The 26,183-nt window shown below is 32.8% G+C and overlaps 1 protein-coding gene across 1 annotated transcript in view; it reads right to left on the reverse strand.

The window, feature by feature from the left end:
- The window catches only part of LOC149076086 (uncharacterized), a 217,597-nt gene extending 198,292 nt beyond the window's left edge, over positions 1-19,305 (reverse strand). Inside the window, exon 1 of the mRNA XM_089243615.1 lies at positions 19,035-19,305. Coding sequence (XP_089099741.1) covers positions 19,035-19,074 — 40 coding nt within the window. The 5' untranslated portion in view covers positions 19,075-19,305. The remainder of the gene's footprint in view (positions 1-19,034) is intronic.
- Positions 19,306-26,183: the final 6,878 nt, after the last annotated feature.

Raw genomic sequence — 26,183 nt, forward strand, 5'->3', positions numbered from 1 at the left:
TCCCCCCATCAGCAGTACCATTGTGGGAAATGATAATAATCTCGTGTTGAGTCAAGATCTATCAAATGTAATTGTTAAAACGGTCAGCTCGTGAACGCTTGCTAATCAATATTGCTATGGTGTACGACGATCCCGGAGTATATACCGATAACAATATGTACTAGTTATGATAAAGTGACGGTGTCTGCAGAAGAAATGTGCAGTAAAGTGAGTGATACATAAGCTAAAGAACGTTTATGCATTTTTGTGAACTAATGAACTTTTTTTACCGTGATTATTCTTCTTCGGCTAACGAATATGGATTTGGCTAACGAAGATTTCCGTTGATATAATGCAGTGTTTTTCAACCTATGGTCCGTGGGCTAGCTCTGGTTCGCGGCAAGGCATAGGTGGTTCTCAGGTAGATTTGATAACTTAATAATAATAAGGAAAATGCGGAAAAATTAAGATCCTAAATATCGCTGATTGTAGCCAAAAGATGTAATTTATGCTAAATTTACTAATTACTACAAAAATGGGTGAAGGGTAAAAAAATAACGGACTGCAAAACAAATTGCAGTAATCAAAAATGTATTTAATGATAAAACATTCAAACGAACACATGACCATATTTCACTGAGAAAAATTATTGGGGAACCTATACCTTAAATACGGTAAAATACGAGACGTCACCAATTGTCTTCAAAAACGTTGTCAGGCAAAATCCCTAATTGCAGCTAAAACCAATGAAAAATTGAGGAAAAAAAAACGTTGAAACTGTCAAATACGTATCAGGAATATTTTTAGTAGACTAAAGCTAATGTTGGTTGTATACACACACACATAGTGTAAAATGCAAAAGAACACATCTTCCGGTAAACTTTCGTTTATCCAGTTATGAAGCTATCGTTTTTGCCTTTGGTCAGTTTTTGTCTTATTTTATAGGGTTCCTTGGTGTTTTTTAAGATCCTATCTTTAAATTTTTGGCAGTACCAAAAGAACAAATTAAATAATTTTCCATAGAAACATATGACAAATCACGTTACGGCTAATGAATGCGATTCCGGAACAAATTTCCTTCGTTATAGATAAGGTATCACTACATTTTTCGAAATCAGAATAAGGTGGACCTTACCACGAAATATTATCTCTCGATATTAGGTGCACATTACATGAGCATTGCATCACGCATATGGAGAGAGGTCTTTGCTAAGAAACAATCCAGTTCACTGACACAGATTCAGACAAAGCAATTCTTCGATGGCCATAAAACTCTATTAGCAGCGGTGTTTGGTCTCTGTCGACGAAATACGGGCAATGCTTCTTGAACATGAAGTCACTAAAAGCCAGGCACGTTGGAAGACATGCCTGCATCCTGCTGCGAAGAACTAACGTTCTGGAATATTGAGTGTAAGTACAATGTTTTGAAAGGTAATGTGTGATTTTACGATGGTTAGCTTCGACCACGAGATAACTTATTAGTTACTCTGACACTTCAAACGTCTACTTTGAGAAGGTCTTACAAATTTCTTTATAGTCCGCATATATTACAGTCAGGAACTACTGTTACTTTTTCATTGGATCATTTTAAGGCGTCTACAAAGTAGAGTGAACTCGTCGTCCTTCTTTGAGCAAAGAGCTAGTTTGCGACTTTAAGTGACTCCTCGGAAATCGTTAAAAAACACAATAGGAAACAGCGATCGGGTACAGCGATAACATTGACTTCACACTTTTTCTCAAAAATTACTGATGAGCCAGTCTGGCATTTCAAAGAGCTCTAGATCAACTCTAATGAATTAAAATGAGTTACCACATACATTGTAGAGTCTAGTGATAGTTCTTTAATTGATTCAACGACGTTCGAATGAAAATAATTTTTTAAACCTGAAAATATTAAAATTTTTAAGGCCGCACAGCAAAACAGCAAAAATCAATAAACTTCCTTCAAAATGCCATATCATTTTTAATGAAGAAGGTTTTCTTCAGACTTCTAGTGCAACAGACAAAGTGCAAACTAAGCGGTGTAGGAAAAAATATACCATTAATAAATGGATATTGTATAATATCTAGGCTTGTCAATTCTAGCATGTGTGATCAAAAATGAATTCACATTTCCATTTGCATGCAATGAATGCATTTTCAATGATAAATTCTAAAATTCAAATTTGCCAATGCTAAAAGTCGTTCTCTTTTCCTTGAAGGCCAAGTTGAGTTCGTTTATCAGATTGATCGAGTTTAGTCGAGTTCATTAATGCACAATATTAAACAAGAAAAGAACGGTTTCCAGTTTCAATGCATTTTTGGAAAATAAATCTCCTTAGTCATGGAGTAAAATGTGTAATTCTCGAATGTGACTTTCTTCATGAATTTAATTTCACATACTTCGGAAATCTCTCAGACGATTCTTTCCATTCGTGATGATAAGTAGCTTTCGTTATTTATTTCTAATCTGCTATGACAGAAGAAATCCGACGAGTTTCATTTTCGTAGTTGTACAAATGATATTTATTAAATAGGAAAAGCATTATCTACGATCACAACAAATCCTTTCAGTTATTATTTCCCGAACAATATCTATCTCCTTTTTTCTTATTCATCCCATCACACTAAATTTTCCATCAGTTCTATTGAGAGAGGTACTGAAATACAAAGAAAAAAATATCTATCGATATTCTTTGCTTACTTCTACGTTGGGTTTATTGAACATGAAAATACATTATCCTGTATACCATGCTGTTTCTTTACTTACCCCTATATATCATTTTAACCATCCCAAGTACATTTCTACCATGTCCAGATGAAATATATGTGCTAGTATATCCGAGGTTTTTCCTCTTCTCAATATACATATGTTATTTGTGTTTGTCAGTTTCAATGAACTTTTTTATGCCAGTATATCCGTTGTAGTATTTATAACCTTGTGTTTGACCTATGGGTAACTTACTCATTACATGAGAGGTAATGAAAGAAGTGCAATCCTTAGAGAGGATATTATTGCTGGGATGAGGTTTTTGGTAAAAGTTGCTTAAAAATGAGCGATCTTTGGAGGTTGCGGTTAACGTTTGTCAACTTAATCACAATTTGTATACTTGGGATTCAGCTGCTGTTGGTGATTGGTTTGCAATGTTTATTTTAATTTCTTATCTCAATTTTAACAACGCCGTCAAAAAAATCTAAAGGAAAAACGTAACCCGTGACAATCATTCACTAAAGCTCAAAAGTTAAGCAACAAAATCAAAAATGCCTAAAAAGAAAAGGTTTTAATTGTTTTTTGTTGGATTTTGCGCAGCTCATAGGGTGAAGCAAAGGGCACTCTCTGATGAAATTGCAAGGAAAATAGAAAATCCAAAATCGAATAACTGGCGTAGAAAAGAACAACCATATATTGCGCCTCAAAATTTTCAAAGGAGACGGTTTGTCAATATTGGATATAACCACCTCTGCTGGATACATAGGATCAACAACGTCTAGTCATACCACTGATTAGATTATCAATGATGTTTTACGGCATCAAGGCCCATTTTGTAGCGAAAACCTTGTTCGCAGCTCAACAAGGTTTTGGGAAGGGTCGTGGAGAGCAGTTGAATGTTTACCATGGATGTGTAATATACTCTATATTGGGTTCAAGTCAAAAGAAATGGATAGCTATTTCCTACGAGTCAGCCTTTCAGACTGAACGTAATGCTCGACATCACCAAAATGTGCTGACTTTTGCATTATCATCCATAATGGTATCAATTCCCGAGGCAGAGAGAAATGGTGCGAACATATGGTGCAAGGGGGTGTCATTCCGATAGTACACTACTGTCTTTGAACCTCTGGTGAAGACATGAACGCCGATGCGGGTACCAATACTAATTTCTATTCAGATCACCATACCGTTACGATGGAGAGTTATCAGTTTGTTGCAGAACTTTTGAGCGTGAGTGTTAAACGATAACTCGCGAGTGTTTAAAAACAATCTGATACTCAATAAAGATCTGATACAACGAGTACGACCTATAAAGAAAATTTTGCGATAACGAGTGATTTGCAGGTGATTGTTATGGAGCATATTGTTACATATTGTTAAATATACAAAAAAACATTTGTTCATAGTGAATAGAAAATTACCATTAAACATTCGCAATAGCGTTAATCACATTTTTGAAAACGCCACTATCTTTTTTCATCTCTTCAAAAATTAAACTAAGGATGTATTGTTATCACTAATTACCATTGTACACGATCCTCGTAACATTATTCTAACAAAGGAGGACTTAAAAAAGTAACATGCCCTCCCCCCATTCTTAGGCTGCCCCAACACACATATGGGACATGTAATGACTTCATTCGACTTTTATCACTTTCAGTGGCTATGGTGATAATTCGCTGCCAGTGCATGAGTATTTGACCGGGGCATACTGCTGAAATTTGTTATCGAACCTACGGCCAAATCATGCCAAGAAAAACCTTCAGATTAGTAGAAAGATGTTAACGAGTTCATAAAGCCGTGGGATTTAGCAATACGATAAGAATTGAGAAATTTAATTGGCTAAATGATTTTTTAAATAGGAAATTGCATGCAAAGACGTTCTATAAAATCAAATGTTGCGTGAACTCAAAAAAACAGATTTCGTGACTAGAGTCCTTTACATCCGCTAATATCAGATCAAATTGATATAAAGAACGATTGCAGTATTACAGATTATATATTACAGATACAAGGCAAAATTTTATAATTTATTACCTTAGGGATAGCAAAAAAAAAAAAAAAAAAAATGAAAAAAAAAATGAAATTCGCTTATAAGGAGACGTCCATAATAACGAAAATTTTTCCTAGTTGTGAACTCTGACTTATACTGTAATTGTAGTATGGCTTGCTCATGTAGATTTAGACATTTTATGATTTAGACATTCCATTCCACTGATCGTATGGTAAACTTTCTTATATTATATACTTGAAAAAAAAATCACATTCCTGTTACTGCTGCCATATTTTGACAACTGTTATAGTAAATAGCTATTATAAATAAAAGGGCTCTTCGAAGAGAGGGAACAAGCAATAATCACAGTGAGCCAGATTTATAATTTATGTAGGACAAATCTATATTCCAATCGAAATTTGCAAGTAATCACTGATTGCGTAAAGCTGTTAATTCTCATTCTATATAATCTGAGAATACTGTTTTAAAATATCTAGCAATTTTGACTCCATACTACGCAGTTACGAATAATACGATGCCGTTAAAACATTAAAGTATAATTAAAACTATCTCATTAATTTGTATGAGAAAATGTATTTGATTCCCTGCTGTCTGGATGATCCAAATTAGTTTTTTTTTACCTTTTAATAACATTATTCTGCTTTATGATACAATTTACAGTTTCAAGAAATTTTTACTGTAATCCTACGTATTATATTTATATACCTAACAAACGGATAAAAACTGTGTATAAAACTGTGTGGATTATATCCTACGAATGGATGTTCTTTGAATAATCCACGTGAGAATCCATGTATGTTTCGAAATTATAATTACATTGAGAATTAAAAAAAATATTGACAAATGTTGTGAAACATAACAGCAAATTTAAATAAAATGATACCTCGGCTAATGAAGATGATTAGTTCTAAAATCACGTTCGTCAGCAGAAACGTGATTTCCCATAGGTTTCTATGAGAAATCGTTCGATTCGTTAAAGCTTCTGCCCAAAATTTAGAGATGGGTTTTTGAAACATCAAAGGAATGATATAAAAAAGACAAAAACTGATTAAAGGCTAAAAGTTTCAAAACTGGATAAACGAGAATCTAGAAGTAGATGAGAAATACTTGAAGATCTTTTCATTTTTTCCAGCATGTGCACAACCAACACGAGCTTCAGTCTGCTAAAGGGGGCTGGTATTGACGCAGCCCAATCAAGTTTGCAGGTGTCCCCATCCATTTGTGATTTGGCCAACTCATTCCTATGTCTGATACATGCAGATGGGAAAAGATAATAAATTCTAGATTATCTAGAATCCGGACAGTACATTTTTAAGGTAAGAATCTTGCACTGAAAGAAAACATAGGCTTCTTCTTCTTTTTTTTAAAATGCTTTTTCTATTAGCTGAATCTTTCATTTTACGTGAAATCGTTCAAAGAGTTTCATAAAGAGAACTGTAGGTTCATCTGGAAAAAAATTCCGAGCAGGCCATAAGTTGACTGGGCTCTAGCGACAGTAAATCTGATGATGATGATGATGAGTGCAAACATTCAGCTCACGACGCGGCTCTTTTATGTTTGCGTGTGCATTCGCATCAACGAAAATATTTGTTAGCCGAACCCGTATTCGTTAGCCGAGGCAAAGAAATCACGAAAAAAAATATCTTCGTTAGCTGAAAAATTCGTAAGCCGAGGTAGTAGCCTATCACTGTATTTTTAAAAATTAGTGTTTATTTTACAGAAGCATTGACAATAATACACACAGTCACGGGGGACAAAAAATACTCTCATTAATTTCTTTCGAATGTATTTTTTATTTTACAGTAATTATTTCTCGTTCAATAAATTAGGAAAAGACATTGTCTCACTGTTTTTTCTCTACAAAAGACAAAAAAAGACAATACAAATGTAACTTTTAGCTGAAAAAACCGTTTTTTTGTGGCAATATATATTTTTATTTATTTATCGTCTTTTTTCCCTTGTAAAAAAAAGTACTTTATACCAAGAAAGCTTTAGTATAAGGAAGATTTTCCTAACCCTGAATTCTGTACAAAATGGAGAAGAAATACGTTCGAAAAAAAATTGTTTGTGGAAAAAAAGATTGTTCGCTTCCGAGAAATGGTATAAAAAAGAAAAAAAGTGAAACTTCTCTGTGAAAAAAGTTTTGGATTCTGTAAATCGATACGAAATGCTTTTTTTTTGTTTACTGTGAGAAAAAAAAAAAGGAATAAAAAAACGGACGTACTGGCTTTAAGCGACTCATCATGCATTTTGGGATTCCGAAAAGAATGAAAATGAAACAAGTTCAAGAGAGTTGGTGAAAAAAAAAAAAATGGAGAAAGTATTCCGTTGGAATACGACACATTTCTATGATTAGTTTGTTGAAATTATAAATTGTCAGACTCTTTCCTAAGGATATGCGAAAAAAAACAAACTAAATATTAAGTAGAAACGTACTCATATCAGCATTTCTATTCGGTGTTTTGATATTGATTTCACGTTGGATATTGATTTTGTTTTTGCTTGGAAAATTTACATTTATGAAAATTTTTTCCAATGGAAAAAATTTCTTTCGTTAAAAAAAAAAAATTTTTTTTTCAACGTGATCGCAATTTTAGCAAATGAGTGTGCGTGTGCATCAGTATTTTGTTTTCAAGATGAAATAAATAACATTAATTATTTACACTATTGTCAGTAATGGACTGTCTCTTTTGCGGACATTGGTGGGACATAAAAAATACGTCCGTAAAAGAGGGGTGACCGTTAATAAAAGGTTAGAAAAGCATACTTTTGTTGTACATGGAAAAAAAATTATTATTTTACCGTAAAAGAGGGGTGATCTCATCTGAGCGGTGTCCATTAAGAGGGGTGTTTTACTGTACATTCATAAATTAAGGTTTCTACTATTTCCAACGCATATTTGAATAAATAGAAGAAAAACAACGTAGATATACAAGGTGTATAGCTAACTGCTCTCACAGCGAATTACTGGCGAACCGTCAATACTAGAGGCATACTTCCAATTGGAAAAAGTATCCAAATTTGGTAAAGGTCCTCACATAGGTCATAGTGCATATTGCAAGGGAGTTGTGTACTTATTAAAATTAAAAATAAAAACTTTTGATACTACCAATTAGAAAGTCTCTCCTGAGGCAAAAAAATACCACTTTTCTAAGTGCAATGTTTGCTGAGATATTTAATTCGAAATTGGGGAAAAAGTATTGAACGAATCACGTGAACTGACTATCAACGCTCCTTTAATTTATTCATGCTGTTCTTTCCCAACTTTTATTCGATTATGAGCTCATATATTTTCCACTTAAGGAGAGAACTTTCCACTTGGAAACGTGAAAATTTTTGTGTTGGCCTGAGAAGAGACTGGGCAAAAATGTTCTTATCCTACGTTCTAGTCGGAGAACCAGCAGACCGCGTAAAATTTTAGATTTTTTTCATTCTATGACACCGTATTTTCACTCTCGAAACTGATACAGGGTGATCCTTGAACACATTTTGCGCATTTTTTTGTGCAGCAATTGGGTTTTTGAGGACAGACTGTCTGTATAAAGAGTTGATTTTTAGTTTTATTTAAATATATACACATCCCTTTGCCTGCACAATGAAGCACTTTCTTCTGCGGAAGTTGTTTGGACAAGTCAAAATGCTTTGAAATTACTCTCTTAAATGCTCACCCGTTCAAGTATTTTACAATTCCAATTAATTTTCTCGGAATTTCCTGCTAACTAGACCAAAATATGGACGTCGAGGATTAGAAATTCCGACGAATTACTACAGTAGTGTATATATGAGAGATGAGAGACAGAGAGCTACAGGCCTACAAGTGTACAATTATCAAAATTATCAACACATCGCTCATGGTTAGATTAAACAACTTTGGCAGATGGCAGTAATAGACATAACAATCATTACACGAAAAGGAACTTCACGTTAGGTTCATAACATGTACTCGCACATTCCAACATGCATCAATTCGTTAGAACTCCCGCAGAGGAATGTGAACGAGTTGCATGTGTTGTTTCGTAGTAGTAGTAATGTATAAGAAATTGTGGCAAAGTAGCGTAAATACGAAGTTCTCTCAGGGATAAAGGGATAAATTCACAGAATAAAATAGCTAGGGAGTATTTATTATAAAGTATATTTTTAAATACTGCCCAATCTTGAACATTATAATTCTCCCGTTCAGATCTTTGAAGTGGTCATTAGACTTCAACCGGCTCTTTAACTGGCCAGATAGAACCTTATTCCCTCTTTCTCTCTCAAACTCGCTCTTATGGGGAGCAATGAATAAATTAACGCCAGAACTTTGCCACTGGACTTATCCCGTTGCCGAGATCCCTTCCAGCTCAGCTTCGTGGCAGAGTCTGGAACAGTTATGAGGGGTCAGGAGGAATCCAACCATAATTCTCATCAAAATTCCCTTTCCGGGAAATGAGCTCTTCTTGTTATTGGGAAGGGGGTTCTGTGTTTGAAACGGGATTTTTAATGTTCTGGCCAAGTCGTGGTTTTCTTACATCTCATCATATATGTTGGGAATTTTATTTATTTTTAAATATGAGAAAAAGAATGCCGTATGGGGATTGAAATACCATATCTTCTTATCGGATTCTACTTGGTTTGCATACGGAATTTCGGGTAGTTTAGAAAAAAATTGTAGATTTATATCTAGACCATACGCAAACACAGACAGAGTAGAGGAGTTGTATAAATACAGTGTAGATACTACATCCGTAAAAGTAATTTTTCGGAGAGAAATTAAAATTATTGTAATGAATAATTTATTGTATTTTTCAAGCGGAAAGAATGGTTTCAAATCATTGTTGATTCGCCTAATATTCAGCACGATCCCTCCATCGGACGGTATTTATTGCCATCAATGAAACTGATGTAAATCCAACGTCTCTCTATTCATATTTGAAACATAATTCTCTCGCAATTTTTCCATGCTAAAAGCAATTTCTCAAAGAGAGCTTTCTAAAAAAATATCAAGATTACGAATTTTTGGCTTCGTTTGTTTTTCGACGATGAGAAAACACATTATGAAAATGAAAGATTAACTTTTTCTTCCGTAAACTAATATCGTTGCAGAATTCATAGATTTCAGCTATAAAACCAAGAAGAATTTCTGATTCATTACAGAACGAAGATACGAACTTTGAAGTAATATTCAAATATTTTGGCTTATTATGACTAAAAATAAATCCGTAAGATCAATTACATAAATGCAGTCGAATCCCGTTGTAACGAACTCGAAAACACCGGAGAAATCACTTCGTTACAATGAAAATTCGTTATAAAGGATTTCCAGGTGTTTGCATTTTTCCTATGTAAACTTATTTGGGGAATTAGAAAAGCTTTCGTTAAAAACGAGACTTTCGCTATAACGGTATTCGTTAAAACGGGATTCGACTGTATATATATATATATATATAGGTTTATATTATGTACATAATCTCAATCATCTCGGCAAGTCTGAATTTATTTTGCCAAATTTCTCGCCTCCTGAACAGGCGACATTTTTCTTGCGCCATTTTTTTTTATCGTAGAAATGATAGATAATTTCAGAAGGAGTTATTTCATATCTGAGGGTTTCTGCAACTGTTTTCGTCGTTCCTCCCGCAGATACATCTGAGATTCCATACATATTGCAGAGTTGTCCATTGAATTATTCACCTACATTCTTAAAGTTCTATTTCGTTTCATTGAAGAACGAAGTGTCACCTCCCGAATAGGAACCATTATACGGAAAGAAAACGCCTTCATGATCTTCAAACCCATCCAAACAATAGGAACTTCGTAACTTCAGCCCAAGAACCTCCGCTATATATTCTACAAACCTTGCTCTGAAGCTCTACTCTCATCAGCGAGAGCCAACGGGATCAACCGATATGAGAAGAATAGCATTGTGCGGCAAATGGGGTCCGAACCTGGATACTCACGATGAGAGTTCAGCATGTGATGTCCAAACGTTTTAGTTACTAATTAGTATGATAGACCTGGGTTTTTCGGGTGCGACAGTGGCAAGTGGAACGAGTGGGAAAACCACAGAGCAGCACAGTTACCCTTGGATGATGTGGGTATGATGGCGATATAGCCTTAATCGCATTTAAGCCCCCCGTTCATATGGAATTCAGATATTGAAAACACAGAGATTAGCACCCACCTGAATGAGAAATATAGTGGGGATAATTTGTATATGTGGATAATGCAACATACACTCTATCGTATGAGCATCAGGCAGTGGCGTCAGAGTGGGTGCTGTAGGTGGTAATTTGTGGAACGAACCGGGCATCCCCAGAGTTCATGAATCTATAATTCAGAAACCAAAATCTCCTACATAAAACAAGCATCCACAGGTTCTAAACACTCCCGACGCCCCTGGCTTCAGGAGCCGGTAACTCATAGGGCACCTTTGCTGAAAGCAAGTCATCGCACTGAACATTTTTCTAAGTCAAAGTAATGCGCTTAAATGGGCATTTCTAGGAGCCATTGGCTTGAATACACAGTGAATTGATCATCAGAAATTAGGAACAAATAGCATGAAGTGTGACTAGCCCTATTTTGAACTACGCTATATAGGGCTGTTGCGCTGCTGAAAATGCGATGGAGCCTGTTAAAAATATTATCCGGCACGCCAGATTGGAATCGTGAAAGTTCATCATGACATGATGCAGATGGGCTTAATCCGGGAAGAAAAAAATTCCACATATTTTTCATACGCTCGTTGAATAAATCAAGTTCAATTCGAAAACGAAATCCCCGATCTTTGCTCTGCTACATTTTCTCCATATTTAAAAACATTTGGTTTCGTTGATTCAAAAATAACATAGCTGTCATATTTAAACTAATATAAATGTAAAATTTTGAAATACTTGGAAAAAAGGATTTTTTATTTATTTTTGAATCTCTTCACGGAGCACCAAGAAATCTTTGGCGGAGCACAATTTGGGAACCCCAGCCCTAGTGTGATGGTGAATTCGGTAAATATGAAAAAATATAAATTCCCAATTGGACCTAGCATGTTTGGTAAAAATAGTCGGACCCAGATATAACGAAGTCTCATTTATTTATTCAATGAATTTTATGATTTAACTTTTTTTCCCCGAATCTTTTTTCTGCGCGAATAGTTGTGTCGATCGCAACACCGATTGTATGATTTTTATCTATTTAACGAATAATAATATTTGATTCATTGAATCGGTGTAATATTACATTTTGAAAACAGACATAATTTTTTAACACTTACTGAAGAAGAAGGAGTGGAGTAGGTCCCCCATTCGTTCGTTATATTGGGGTGTGGTCGTAAAATACGTTAAATAAGAGTTCGTTATATCGTGGCCCACTTTCAGAATTCGCCAAATAAGAGGAAATTAGAGGAGTTATTTCGAAACGAATGAATTAAATAATAATTGTGCATTTTCTATTACTGTGCATTTTCTATTTCTAAAACTATGCTTAATAACCGGCAAAGTAATGAATTTAGTACAATCTATGATGTTTACGAACAACTTTAGTGTTATGCATAATCGCCGGTAAAAGTGATAATTTCTTTAGCATTTTACAAATTTACCAACGACACTTGGTTGTTATGCATAATTTCCGGTAAAAGCAATAAATTCAGGAAAACCTATCAAACTCACCGAAATGGTCAGCGATTATAAATAGTAAACGGTTTATCATGTACAAAAGCCGGAATTTATCACGTATACCGTGCGTAACCTATACATCAATTGTTAGAGTTTGTTTCACAAATTTTTAAACGCATGAATTAGAAAATCGGAGATTACACAATGTCCTATATATAGTCTATTCTTTTTTTCCAATATCAATTGTTATCGTGAATTTTTGAACCACGAAAGAAACTTTTCCAACTTCTTATGGTCGGAAAGCTGTCTTTTCGTGAGGGCGTTCGTTTCATGGCTAATGGGCGTCACAGTGAAGAGCTGTGTCACTTTTACCGCGCTATTAATTCCTAGAAAGATGATTCTCTCAATTCCAGGCAATTAAGGCTTCTTCTCTCAGATCGTTAGTGATGTGACTAAGGGTGGACGTTCCACATTACAGTAATCATTATTATTTTTTTTTTTTCGTGACTTAAGCGTAAGGTCTTCTCTTTTATTCGCCACTCTTTGTGTGCTTCACTTTTTTTCGCTAACTTTTTATCATAGAATTTTTCCTTTAAATGAATGTACTTATATAATACTATGCAATTGAGCACATAAATCAATAAAATGTGTCAAATTCTGTTTCCGTTCGTACATTACGGATTAAAACAATGTTCTTCAACCTTTCTGCATCTACGTACTGGCAAAAAATATAAAAATAATAACAATAATAAATAATAACAATAGGAACAATAATTTTCGGAAAGGGAAAAAAACAAAAAAGAAGGAAACAATTTTCGAACTGACAAAAAATACATAAACAGAAGAAATAATTTGAGGACCGGTAAAAAATGTATAAATGGGGAAAAATTTGTGGACATCCTTCCAGCAAAAAATGCACATAAACAGGAGAAATAACTTTAAGACCTCTCGGAAAAAAATATAAAAATGGGAGAAATAATTTTTGAACTGAGAAAAAAAATACATAAACGGAAGAACTAATTTTTGGACTATCAAAAAGAACATAAACACAAGAAATAGTTTATAGAACGACATCATGTATAAACAGAACAAATAATCTGAAGACTGGCAAAAAAAAAATGTACATAAACAGGATAAATAATTTGATAGCTGGCAAAAATAATATGGAAAAATAGTTTGCAGAAACCCCTCTCCTCCATTGAAAAATATACACAAATAGAAGAAATAATTTTCAAATAATTGGCAAAAAATACATAAACAGAAGAAATAATTTGAGGACTTTCGAGAAAAATGTCTAAATAGGAGAAAATAATGTGCAGATTGTGTGTGTGTGGTAAAAAATGCATAAATAAGGGGATTTAATCTGCAGACCCCTTCCCCCGCCTGCGAGAAATATTCATAAACAGAAGAAATAATTTTAAGACCGCTGCAAAAAATATATGAACGGGAGAAATATTTTTTTTTATGACTAGCAAAAAATACATAAACACACAAGAAATAGTTTGCGGAACAGCAGAATACATAGACAGGAGAAAGAATCTGAGGACTAGCAAAAAAAATAACAATAAAAAATTAACATAAATAGGGAAAATAATTTCCGCCCCCCCCCACACCCCGGTAAAAAAAATATACATAAGAAGGGTAAACAATTCGAGGACTGGCAAAAAATTCACATACAGGAGAAATAATTTACGGACTGACCAAACACACAATACAAAAGCAGTATATATCAAGACTATTCTATTCTATAAGTTAAAAATTTGTAGTGGATATACATGAATTGGGTGAAATGTTCGGTGGACTAGCGAAAAATTCTCACGGACGGACACCGTGCTCAACGCCCCATCGGTTAGAGAACACTAGGTTCAAACAGTATTTTCAATACAGAAGAACCAGGCCGGGCCCTGGCCCTGTCCCGCTAGGGATTTTAACCATTTACTCAGCAAACTAACTAACTCACCTACTCAGATGAGTAGGGCCATGCTGGAGAGTGGCAAAAATATACTGTAATCAATTATAATGAAATAATCGTGGACGTTATTGATTATTTGAAATACTAAATAATAACTATTTTTCCAAAACGTGCTCATTTCTTCATCCTCCAAAAGTGCAAAACTAACGTTGGATTTCGATATTTTTCAAAACATTCATTATTAATTCAATAAAACAGGTTTTAAATTAGAAAAATTTGTTTGGAGAATTCTCAACGGGGGATTAAAAAAAATAATTAAATGGATTCTAGTATTCATCATAAATACTAACGATAAACTTTGAGAAAATAGAAATTTAATTAATAATAATTTTTGAATGACGAAGAACTGAATTATTCAATTTCTACTAATTTAAAATTATTTATAATGTAACATTTTAAAATTTCTGAGTCGAGAGATGTTTACCATGGATTTTAATTGTGGATGTTCTTTTTTTTCTTCTTCCTCTAAATATAGTAAAATGTGATTAAACATTTAATTGAACACTTTCATTTTCCAGAGAAGTATGTAAATTAGTGGATTAATTCCAGTTTTAAAATAAAACCACTAGTTTATGTATGATTTCACGAGCCCGTGTGGTTTGTTGTAATTTGATAGAATTGGGTTATTCAAATAATTAAGTTTCGTGTTTTCAGACAAAAAACTCGGGAAAATGTTTTGCAAATGTTGACGTATTAATCCAGTTCAGTGATAAGAAATTCGTATCTGTAAATAATAAGAATCAAATGCATAAAAGCGGGATTTTGTTGGGGTAATAGTCCTATTTATGTCATACGACAAATAAAAACAGAAAAGAAGAAGAAAAAAGAACATCGAGACATACCATCATAAATGACAATCTATTTAAGAACTGAAAGTAAGTTGATTAATCAATTATTAACATGTAGTGTAGAGAAAACATACTAAAAATATAAATAACGTTTGCTTAAATATTGCATATTATAATGTGAGGAAAGCATACCAGTATTTACAGTGAAACCCCTTGCTATAACGTTATTCTTCGGACCCAGAAAAAATATCGTTTTAGATGGATTATCGCAGGAAAAGTAACTATACCAAAAACTCCATCAAAACTATCAGTGACGAGGTGGTACCAAATACCGATATCATATCATTAGACGTCCTCTAGAAAGAACTAAAATATGTAATAAGTGCAAAAATATATACTAGGATATTTTGAGAGAAATATTAAAAAAAAATGTCGTTGCAGAGAGAGAGTGGTTTCAAAATCTCCTAAAAATATCGTTATAGAGAGGAGTTTATCGTAGTAAAGGAAATTGTTGTATCGAGAGGAGTGTAACATTAGACTATAGGTGATTCCAAACAAGATTTGAAAAAAAATCGTTGTAGGGGGATTTATCTCTTTATGTCGAGTACGCCGAGTATCGTCGTATCGTTTTACTGTATAATACCTAGTTGCAATCAATGAGACATTAACGAGAATTCAAGGGAAAAGAAATTTGCAGAAGACTAATAATACGTACGATATTCTTTGTTTCCAAAAGTTTTTGGTCAAAAAATGTTTGAGCACCCGACATGCCGAACTTGTTAAGATGACCCTAATTATTATCTAACGAATGACCTGCAATACTAATGAATAACGCATCCATGTATTCGATTATGAGAATAAAAGAGCAATGAAACGGTGTCTTTATATATAATGAATAGAATAAAAATTTTAAAATAATAACTGTACATGAAATAATAAAGTACATATCAGTGTTTCGCGAAGTGGGAAATATCGCCCCCGGGGATGATGGAGTGGCCCAGAGGGGCGGTAGAGGCTGTGGTTTATTATAGGATCCTATGGGAAGATTTGAGTTGTGGGCGATGACAACAAGAAAATTTTGAAGAAGACTCGAAATTTCGAAAATGTGAACCATCTTGTAACAATATTCAAAATCTCATCTAAAATATATTCAAACATTTAAAAAATATATCACTTGATATTTTTGAATTAAATTACATTAGGAAAGTGATTTTTGGGTGATAAACAAACTGTAAAATTCATCTCAATGCTTATTATTTTACAATCAGACTGTGTAATATTTTATGGAAAATTTAAAACATTTTTAAGAACATTAAATTAAGAATGAATAATATGTAATGAATAATATATTTAATTTATGATAATCAACATAAATCGCGAATTTTTAAATATTCCGTGTTTTCCCGCGAGCTTTCAAGTTAACCGTTATATCCATTTGATGTTTAAAATGAAGCATATATCCAACATTATTCGACGAAAACTCCAGTTTTTGTGAAATTCCTTATCTTATAAAAAATTTATTTCTCAGTAATGGTGCGTGAAAAACTTTTTTTTTACAGAAAGTGTGAAGAGAGTAGAATATTTCAAGTGCATATCAGAAGGCATCTGGAAAAGCTCGGAACTCTCTTGGGATGTAAGAGAAAACATCTAGTGATATCTGAAAATTTTGCGAAAGTAAAGTGAACGGTATCGTTATACTGTCGAGAACATTTTTCAGGAAGTTATTGCTCTAAAGGTATCGTGAAATGAAAGATATCTCAAATCTCTTCTCCTTCATAAATGTGAAGTAACTGCCCTTTACCGGAGAACGAGAGAGGAGAGATGGCAAACCTAGAGGCTTCTCGTGGTCATAATAACCATTACTAACTTGGAAGCTAGTGTTTATGCGCCTCGAGCTGAAATTCCAGTAGGCAGTTCCTTTGTGTTCTCGCCCTGTAGTTTATAAACTGTATGTATGAGAAGGATCTATCTACGGCAGAAGTTAATTTTCTGTCTTGAAGGAAAAGATACGTGAAAGGGGTTATTCAAAGAGGTTATAAGCATATAATACCGTGACCGGCGTGGAACGAAATGGCATCCGTTAATGTCTTCTAACCTGAGCTGTCGCATGGACGTTTATTAAAACCATTCATAACCAACTGAAGTTGACTTCAGTTTAGAAATCAGCACCTGATTTAGAGCTACTTCAACGCAAATCTAATTTCTACTTGTGCAAATTGCTTTCATACATACGACATAATTATGAAATCCTTAAATATTTTAGTTAATTGTCGGTTTCGATTCAAGTTTCGAAAATTAAAATTCTCCACGTAAATGCGTAAATAACGCATTTTCATAAATTCCTACATTAATTTAAAGAATGAAAATTTTCTTTTGAATTGTAGGGGTTTTTATATGATTACTATCGATATGAAAATGTGAATTTAATCATTCTTTGATAAATTTAAATGTAATCAAGAAATCTTAAATGCCAACAATTTTATTCAATTCACATTATGAGTGTTATTATTTGCTCCGTGAAAATTCGGTTGAAAAAGAATTACTCATAATATTAATCAATTCGGATGAAAACTTAAATTGATTTAAATGGGGAAAAATATGCGTGACATTAAAATTACTCATATATTACGTACTACGTGACGAATAGCATAATGGGGGGGGGGGCATTATTTACCATTTATCTATCTTTATCTTTTTCCGGTTGTACTGTATATTCACTTTTTTTTTAAATTTAGAAATTCAGTTAAATTTCTAAATTTAAACACTCTAATCCTTTCGATATCATTTAAGGTGAATTAGGATAAAAATTATTTGCTGATCTTGACAATAATTATTGATATATTTACTCATAGAAATACTTACAGTGATACGCCTATATAACGATACTCACGAAACCGGAGAAACGTATCGTTTTAAGGAGTTACCAGTGTAGGTGGAATATATTAACATTATGAAAAATGCATCCGGACCAGTGAATTATATCATTATAAATGCGATTACCGTTATAGAGGATATCATTACATAGGATTTTCACTTTAAATACAGATGAAAAACGCATCTTTCCGTTTTTGAAATTTCTTCAATAATAGCGTAAAGTTAACAATGGTCACCTTATTTAGTTTCATCAAAACGCGATATGGTATTTTAGTGAATGAAAATGAAGTGAAAACTCGATATAGTGATATTCTGCACGCCAAGAGAAGATATCGTTGTAGAGGATTACCGGATACCGAAGACAACATTAGCATCACGTGCCATCAAATTTTTGCTGCTGTTATCATCTTAAATCAGCTAGTTAGTACCATCAAAAGAAATGCACTTTTAAGTATTTATTCAAAATCTTTTAATTGATTAGTCGATAATTCAAAATTATCAACAAATATACGTATTGTCCCTATAAAGCAGCTTATTGCAATATAGGTTGGTATATCACACTAAAAGTAGCGATACCGAAAATTTCACCAACACTTTCGATGATCAGGTGTATTACCAACTACTGATATTATTAGAAGTCCTCGTAAGAACTAAAATATGTGACGAGTGTGAAAATATATTCCAGGATATTTCGAGAAGAATATAAAAAAATTACGTTGTAGGGGTTTCAAAATCTCCCCAAAATATACCATTATAGACGGGTTTATCGCAGTAAAGGATATTGTTGTAACGAGAGGAGTTTGACATTTAGACTATTGTCGATTTCAAACAAGACTTGAAAAAAAATATCGTTGTAGTGAGATTCCCCTGTATTATGACCGGATAGTCTATATAACAATAAAATATTTCCGTTACAGCTGGTGTAACTAAACTTCTAAACGATAAAATCTTATTTCTTAATGAGTAATTGAGGATTCAAATGTTTATCAGAGTAATAGGTGTTTGAAAAAAGGGAATGCATCCAAAAATTTCTGGCATAAAAGGTTATTCAAGAAGTTAATGTTGAGGAAAAAAATGTTGTATAAGATGTAAACTTAAAAAAAAAAAAAGAGGAAAGAGATGAATATGGACTTACTTTTAACTAAAAGTAGAAGAAACAAGAACAAGTGGCACATGACAGTATATATTGAAAGTATATTCCTTCAGAGAACTAATTGTAATGTCTGTCTATAAGTCTCTGGACGAGAGAAAAAAATATTTACACTAAAGAAAACATCGGTCCCAGAGTCACCTGAACAATATATATTTTGTATAATGTGAGCACGTTGTCCGTGGTGTGTCACAGTCCCGTTGTAGATGAGGGTCGAGATTTGTTAACGCACAGATGCTTCTTCGCACTACAAATGAAACCTATCCATCCCAACTGGACTCGAAGTTGCTTGGCGGCGTTGGCGTCCAATTTTGGCTACTTCTCTAGAAATACAAACTTTTTTTTTTCATTTTCCACTCGAAATCTTTTTTTTTCCGGGTGGATATCAATCGTTGTCACAGAAAAGAAGTATAATGACAAGTATTTAAAAATTAATTAAAAATTTTTCTTTAATTTTATACAAACTTACAAAATAGCTATGCTGGGATAGATTGATGCATTTTCAATGACTATAAAATTACAGTATTTATATTTTTATATATAATTTATATTAAAATCACTTGTGTGATTGATTGATATTTAAGATAAATAAAGTGTATTCCTGAAAAAACTTATAATATGAAACTATAAGTGATATCTAGTGTGCTTTTATTAAAGAAAAAATATTCATTTTGGGGAAATGCGAAAATAAATATGTACTGTATACAATTGTTTTAAATTGCGACGTAAAAATTGGCAAATATCAGAATTTTAATTTATTTAATCATGGGGATATACTTATCACTAGTGAATAAATTTTCGGATAATTTAAAATTATTAATTTTGATATTTTATTGAATAAATAGCTGGAATTATCAACGATTACAGTATAAGGCAATCATAACTTTTTTTTTCTCGGAAGCACATCATAATTTTTCTCCACAATTTTCGTGATAATTGCTTTAATTTTGAATCGCTGTGATTTTAGAAACACAGTATTTGGCATTTATATGTTTAATTTTTTTCTCAGCCGCTTCATTGATTATTTTGCCTTCGTATTTGTAAAACGCATGACATATCGAACCAAAATCTGAAGAATAAGAAAAAGTTGAAATGCCTGCTTTTTTATTATACTCTTTGTGAATGCGAATTTATGTGCATCAAGTAAAAAATTATAAAATTTTAGACAATAAAATTTCCATTAGCCGTACATAGATTATAAGTAACATTGATCTAGATCAGAGGTCTTCAAGTTTTTACACATTGTGGGTCGAATTTGAACTGCCCATGAACCCCGCGGGCCAACACACTGTCATACTGTGGTATTTATAATTGTAGGAATAATCATGTCCCGTCCCCAAAATTGAAAATTTTTATTTGTTCACTCTGAAAATAAATTTTTGATTATATTTGTTACTTAATTCCAAAATTATTTCTGTCACTGATACTGAAAAATTATTTCCTCTTACTGATATTGAAAATATTTCTCTCGCTGATTGTTTCTTTTTCCGTTGTTGATTCTGAAATTTTTTTTTCTGCACTGATTCCGAAATTATTTCTTTCTTTCTCTGATTCCGAAATTAAAGATGCGGGCTTCATCGATCAAGCTTTTTTTCATTTAATCGTCATTCAATAAGTTTCAGATATTTCCTAAAAATAGTCAGGAAGACACGGCGTAGAGCACCAAGGCACATTCGGCCCACGGGCCATATGTTGAAGGACCCTGATCTAGATCATTGACGAGACATACTCATGTGTAAATGCAGTGTTAGTGAAATAACGTTTTGTCGGAAAATGCAGACATGCATTTTGAAATTCCCTGATTGCCTGAGTCTTTTGAATGTCAGAAGGGAGTACGTGGGATAGATTCGCTGCAACATTATGTGAAATTGTTATAATTGCAAGATAGATCTATTCACCAATAGCCACAAAATTCTGAAAATATCCCTTGAGAAGCTTGTGGAAACTATCAAATATCAGGAATATTCCCGAAGTTAAACTCTGGATTACACTATAATCTCAAAATAGTTTCAAAAATTGAAAATTATTATTAATTTATTAAAACAAACTCTCTTCAGTATTTAAATTAAAAAAAAAAATATTTCCATACATGCAGTGGAGTCCTCTTCTGAAGTAACATCTTCCAATAAAATAAATAATTGCATAGAGAATTCACTAAATGGAAATACATTTCAAAGAAAAATAATAACGTGGTGAATGAACTGACGAATGAAGAATTTTTACGCCCTTGTAAAAATTCTGTTGCAAAAAAAAAATTCTTTATAGAAAATTCTTGTAGAAAATTTCTTCATTTTTAACAAAAATCAGCATTTATCAATATTTACTGAAAAGAATAAATCTGGACACAATTATTATAAATTTATTATAATTTTTTTGCGACGTCTAACAAATCAAAAACAGATATCTATATGCACACTCAGGGGAAATGTATCTTTTAAAAATTATTTCTTTCGGTGCATAGCAAAATTGGTCCATGTTGTTTTGGCACACAATACCTTGGTTACCGTTTCATTCTATTGCCACAAGTTCTACAATAATGAAAGAAAACATAAAATAAAATACACAAATCGAAGTAACAGCATGAAAAAAAATATATATATATAGAATAAGAAAGTTGTAGAGAAAGAGGGCGAGAGAAGAGAAATACATATAGAGACCATTTCTAGATATTTTCATTTTATTTTTTCCCCCATTGGTATCGAGATACAACTATTTTTCCCGCTCTCTATCCATAGTACAGAAATCTGGGAATTCAGCCAGCTGTCATCATAAGGGATTATCTGTTGTGCCGAGATTCCCATGTTACATGGTATGGGGTATAGAAAAGCAAAAGATGGGGGAAAAAATGACAAAAAGAAAATATAACTATATATATATATATTTATTTTTTATATATAAGTGCAAAAAGAAACGATAAAAATCGTTAAAAAATAAGAAAATATTGTTTTTCTTTTTTTAAATATCTTAACCAATAAAAAAAAGTGAAAAATATAGAAATAATCTTTTAAAATCGTTTTTATCATTTCAATTCCTTTTTTTTTTTCCAAAGGAAAAAGTTGGATATTCAACCATCTTTTACTTAGGTTTTTTTCCCCTCACGACAAGGATAACTTAAAGATATTAATGTTTTATACGGATTTAAGGGAAAGGAAACATATTTTATTTTCATGGCATTGATATTCGACAACCTGCTGATTCAGACAAGAAGTAAAGGAGATTTCATACTTGTGAATGTATCGACGAGATTCCTGCCGAATAAATAAAATTTTCTTGTGTATTTGGCATGTATCCCAATCAACAGAGATTTTATTATATCGAAATATGTCTTGTTTATTCTATTAAGTATAGCTCTCGGGAAGTGTGAGAAACTTTTGTTTAAATTTTATCAGAAAGTAGACAAAGATTTTTTTTGAAGTGAAATATAACGTGATGGAGATTTTTATTTACACTAAACCTATGATAAATTTACTATAGTGGGACATTTTTTTTTCTTCAAAGTTTCTATATCAGAAAGTCAGGGATGAAATAAAGCGTTTTTATTAAATTGTTCATAATGTTTTCAATGTTTTTTTGTATATACATTCTTATGTCAGCTGCTGCTGTCATTTTATCATGTTCAAATAAAAATTTTGTGGAATCATGGGGAATTTTAAAGTGTGTTAAAATGTATAGTCTGATTCTTATCGTGAGGGTGTTTAGGTTTTTCTCAAAGGTTGAATTTTATAGGCACTTCATTTTATTTTATTATAACTTTTTAATGTAGGTGATGTTTCTTAACGATATGAACGTTCGTGAAACTTATAGAGAAAGTAAAAAATTTTAATTAACTGTTTAACGGTTTCACGAATTTTGTATTCAAAAATTTGGATGTAGAAGATAAGGATTTGAGAGGATGACGATGGCATGAAGGCTAAAATCAGAGAAAACTAGAAATTGACCTCTATAAACGTATCGGAGATTTCAGATATCCCGAAAAGGACGATTCAAATAAGAAACTTATCAAATGCGTGAAACTTGTTTGAGAAAACTTGTATGACTCGATTTTTTTTCTACATTCTGCCTGCAAATTGCTTCTTCAATGCAGCGAAAAACACTCATTTGTGAGGTCAAATTTCTTTCTGGGCAAAATTAGCATATAGTAATTGGAATTATTGATACAAATTAACGGTAATAAGTCAATAAATTGTAATAGTAAATAAATTGTTTTTTGTTGCTATATGTAAATACAAAAATCCGAAAAGAAGAGAAAACAAAATTTACCTAGCAGTCATGAAAAACCATTGATCCATGCTGGTAAATGCTAATAAAATTAGTATGGGCAACAAAATAAAATGAATGAATATAGGTTGGCAGGTTTCATCACATATACCAGGGGGTTGAAAACATTTTCAGTTCGCGGCCAGATGTGTGGCATTTCTGCTGTTCACCGGCCAAGAACTAGGGTAGCAAATAAGGTGGTCATACGAGCCCTATTTTACGGAAAATTTACGTCATGCTTTGGTTTTTTTTTAAACGGTCCCGTTTTTCCCGCATTTTCAACGAAGCTTGAATTTTTATTCTTCACTCAGATCAAGGATTGAAATTATTTCCATAACTTATTTGTTAAACATATTTGTTAAGCATATTTGTTAAACATATGATTTGCTAAACATATGATTTGCGCAAACATATGATTTGTTAAACATATGATTTGATAAACATATGATTTGTTAAACATATGATTTGTTAAACATATGATTTGTTAAACATATGATTTGTTAAACATATGATTTATTGTTGAATTACATTTTGTGACTTACAGTAGCCCCTCTGTTTACCACCATTAGCAATTTTTCAGCAATTTCAGTGATAATTGGGAACTTTACTTACCTTTGGCAATTCTCTTGTCTAAATTGGCAACTTTATTACCTACCTTTGACAGTTTTGTAGCGATAATTGACGATGCCCCATATCGATCCCGGTTTGCCGTAATTTTATGAAGGAATTAATACTGATACTTTTGTATCGGAAAACTATTCGCGGGCCGGGGGTAGATCACCCTGACATGCGCGATACTGACCAAACATCCCACCGTCTCATTTCAGTTTACTTCTCGTTCCCATCTAGAATTTCTAAGGAGGAAATCGCTATTAGAAAGTAAGTTCTTAAGTCACATAGACGAAAGCTTTACCTCTAAATAAGTTCTACGTGGGTGGTATTGTGGAGATAGATACCCATGAAATGGTTCAATGTGGAAAAGACAAGATGCAAAGTTTCGAGCTACTAAAAAAAAACCTTACAAGAAAAACACTCAGAAATTTCAGGGTGACTTGATATTATGAGGAAATATGAAGCCAATGCGATAAAATGTGATAACACTTATACATTTCCTATCTTCTGAGCTGGAAAAGCATCGTACGTAAGTTAGGATGGAACGTTGGAGGAGAAGATTTCATTTTGAAATGATGAACTATTCTTGTTTCCAGGTATTAGCCAAGGTAAAAGTTTCACAATTTCGTATGTTTTGAGTGTCGTGCTCTTCTGATCAGAAAAGGAAATATATCGATCCTTTCCATGATGATGGTGCTGCATACATATAAATAAACATGGATGAGTACACAGTAGTAATGATAAGTTTCTCATTTTTATCAGCGTGTCAGTAAAGCTCTACTCGAAATATTTTCATACAGAATATCTCAGTACTAAGATATGATTTCAGAAACTGCTAAAAATCATTTGAATATTTACGGAAACGTATTGATAATCATCACTTGAACAATAGAGAGGGATGGATTGTATCTGTTTCGAGTATAATATCACGAATGTGCTTGAATATTCGCGATGCACGACAAGCACTCCATCTCGAGTTTTTCCGTCACTCGTGTAAATGTTTGTTGAATTTCGGAGCATTGTGAGCTACGTTGTAATCAGAACTGAGAAATGAGCCTTTACAGATTTACTGGAACATATCCGTGTGTCTCTTAGTAACGGAGGATTTCGGTATGAGAAATAGTTGAAATGGTCGAGGAAGTTCTTCATAGTTGTAGGAAATATATCCAAATGGTTTAGTAAAGTCTCTTCTTTTTCTTAGAGAAAAAGAATAATTTTTTTGATATGATTCAGTTTTTACATCCGTATTTTGTACGGAAATAATTATTCAGTCACCTCGTTCGGCAATTTACCTATTGTGGCCTTTGTGTATTTGCATTTACATAATTTTTTTCAACAGACAGAAGCATTAATATATTTCTAATTAATTTTACCGATTTTTAACCCTAGATGCACAGCTTCACATATGTGCAAAATATGTGCAAAGGGTCCTTTAAATGTTCATCACTGCAGCGAGTTTGAAGATAAAAATTCAGAATCACCTTTGCACATAAGCTGAGGTCATATTCTTCGCATTTTATATTTTGAATTCACTGGTAGATGTCCCAATTCATACCAAAAACTTTTTGTTTGTTGCAGAGCATGTGTAGCTGAGATTTCTCTAATCTGTTAAAATGTGTTCATTTCTTTTTCTTACCTTAAAGTTTGTAACGCGAATTTTTTTCCTTACAAAAGTTTGAACCACACAAAGAAGGTAGTTATATATTTGGAAAGTAATATTAAGCAATATTACCTCAATACATTTATTTTATATGCACTTTTTGATGCCTGTAAGTCCTCTTTAAGGCCCTATATAAGCTTTACAATTTGAAAAAGATTTTTTTAATGATTTTTATGGCTTTATATACGTGTCAATAACTATGAAAAAAGTGTATTTGCTCGAGAAAAAAGAATCATGAATTTAAGAGAATTTAACGTTCTAATGTTCCTATTTTGTAATGTGTTGGAAGTTTTCATTATCGTTTGGATGAAGACTAAAAAATCATATTCGCGAATTTATTTCAGTATTCACATGCACCAATGTGTAGTAGATGTGTTCAAAAAATACATGCGACTTACAGATGGAAGTTTTATAGATGGAAGTTTAATTAATCAAATATTTCTTGACATAACGAAAATGATTTGTCTAAATGCCGTTTTCGTGTTTTTAAAATATTTTTTTTGTAGAAAATTAATGTCTAAGAATTTAGTTCAATGATGATTTAAGTTATCGGTGGAAGTTCTAATGCCAAAAATTGACCTCAAACGAGATGCACATGCGAAAAA

This window comes from Pholcus phalangioides, unplaced genomic scaffold (assembly GCF_987345545.1).
Source record: "Pholcus phalangioides strain wild (caught in Gottingen) unplaced genomic scaffold, Ppha-v1.0 ptg000015l_1, whole genome shotgun sequence".
NCBI classification, from domain to species: domain Eukaryota; kingdom Metazoa; phylum Arthropoda; class Arachnida; order Araneae; family Pholcidae; genus Pholcus; species Pholcus phalangioides.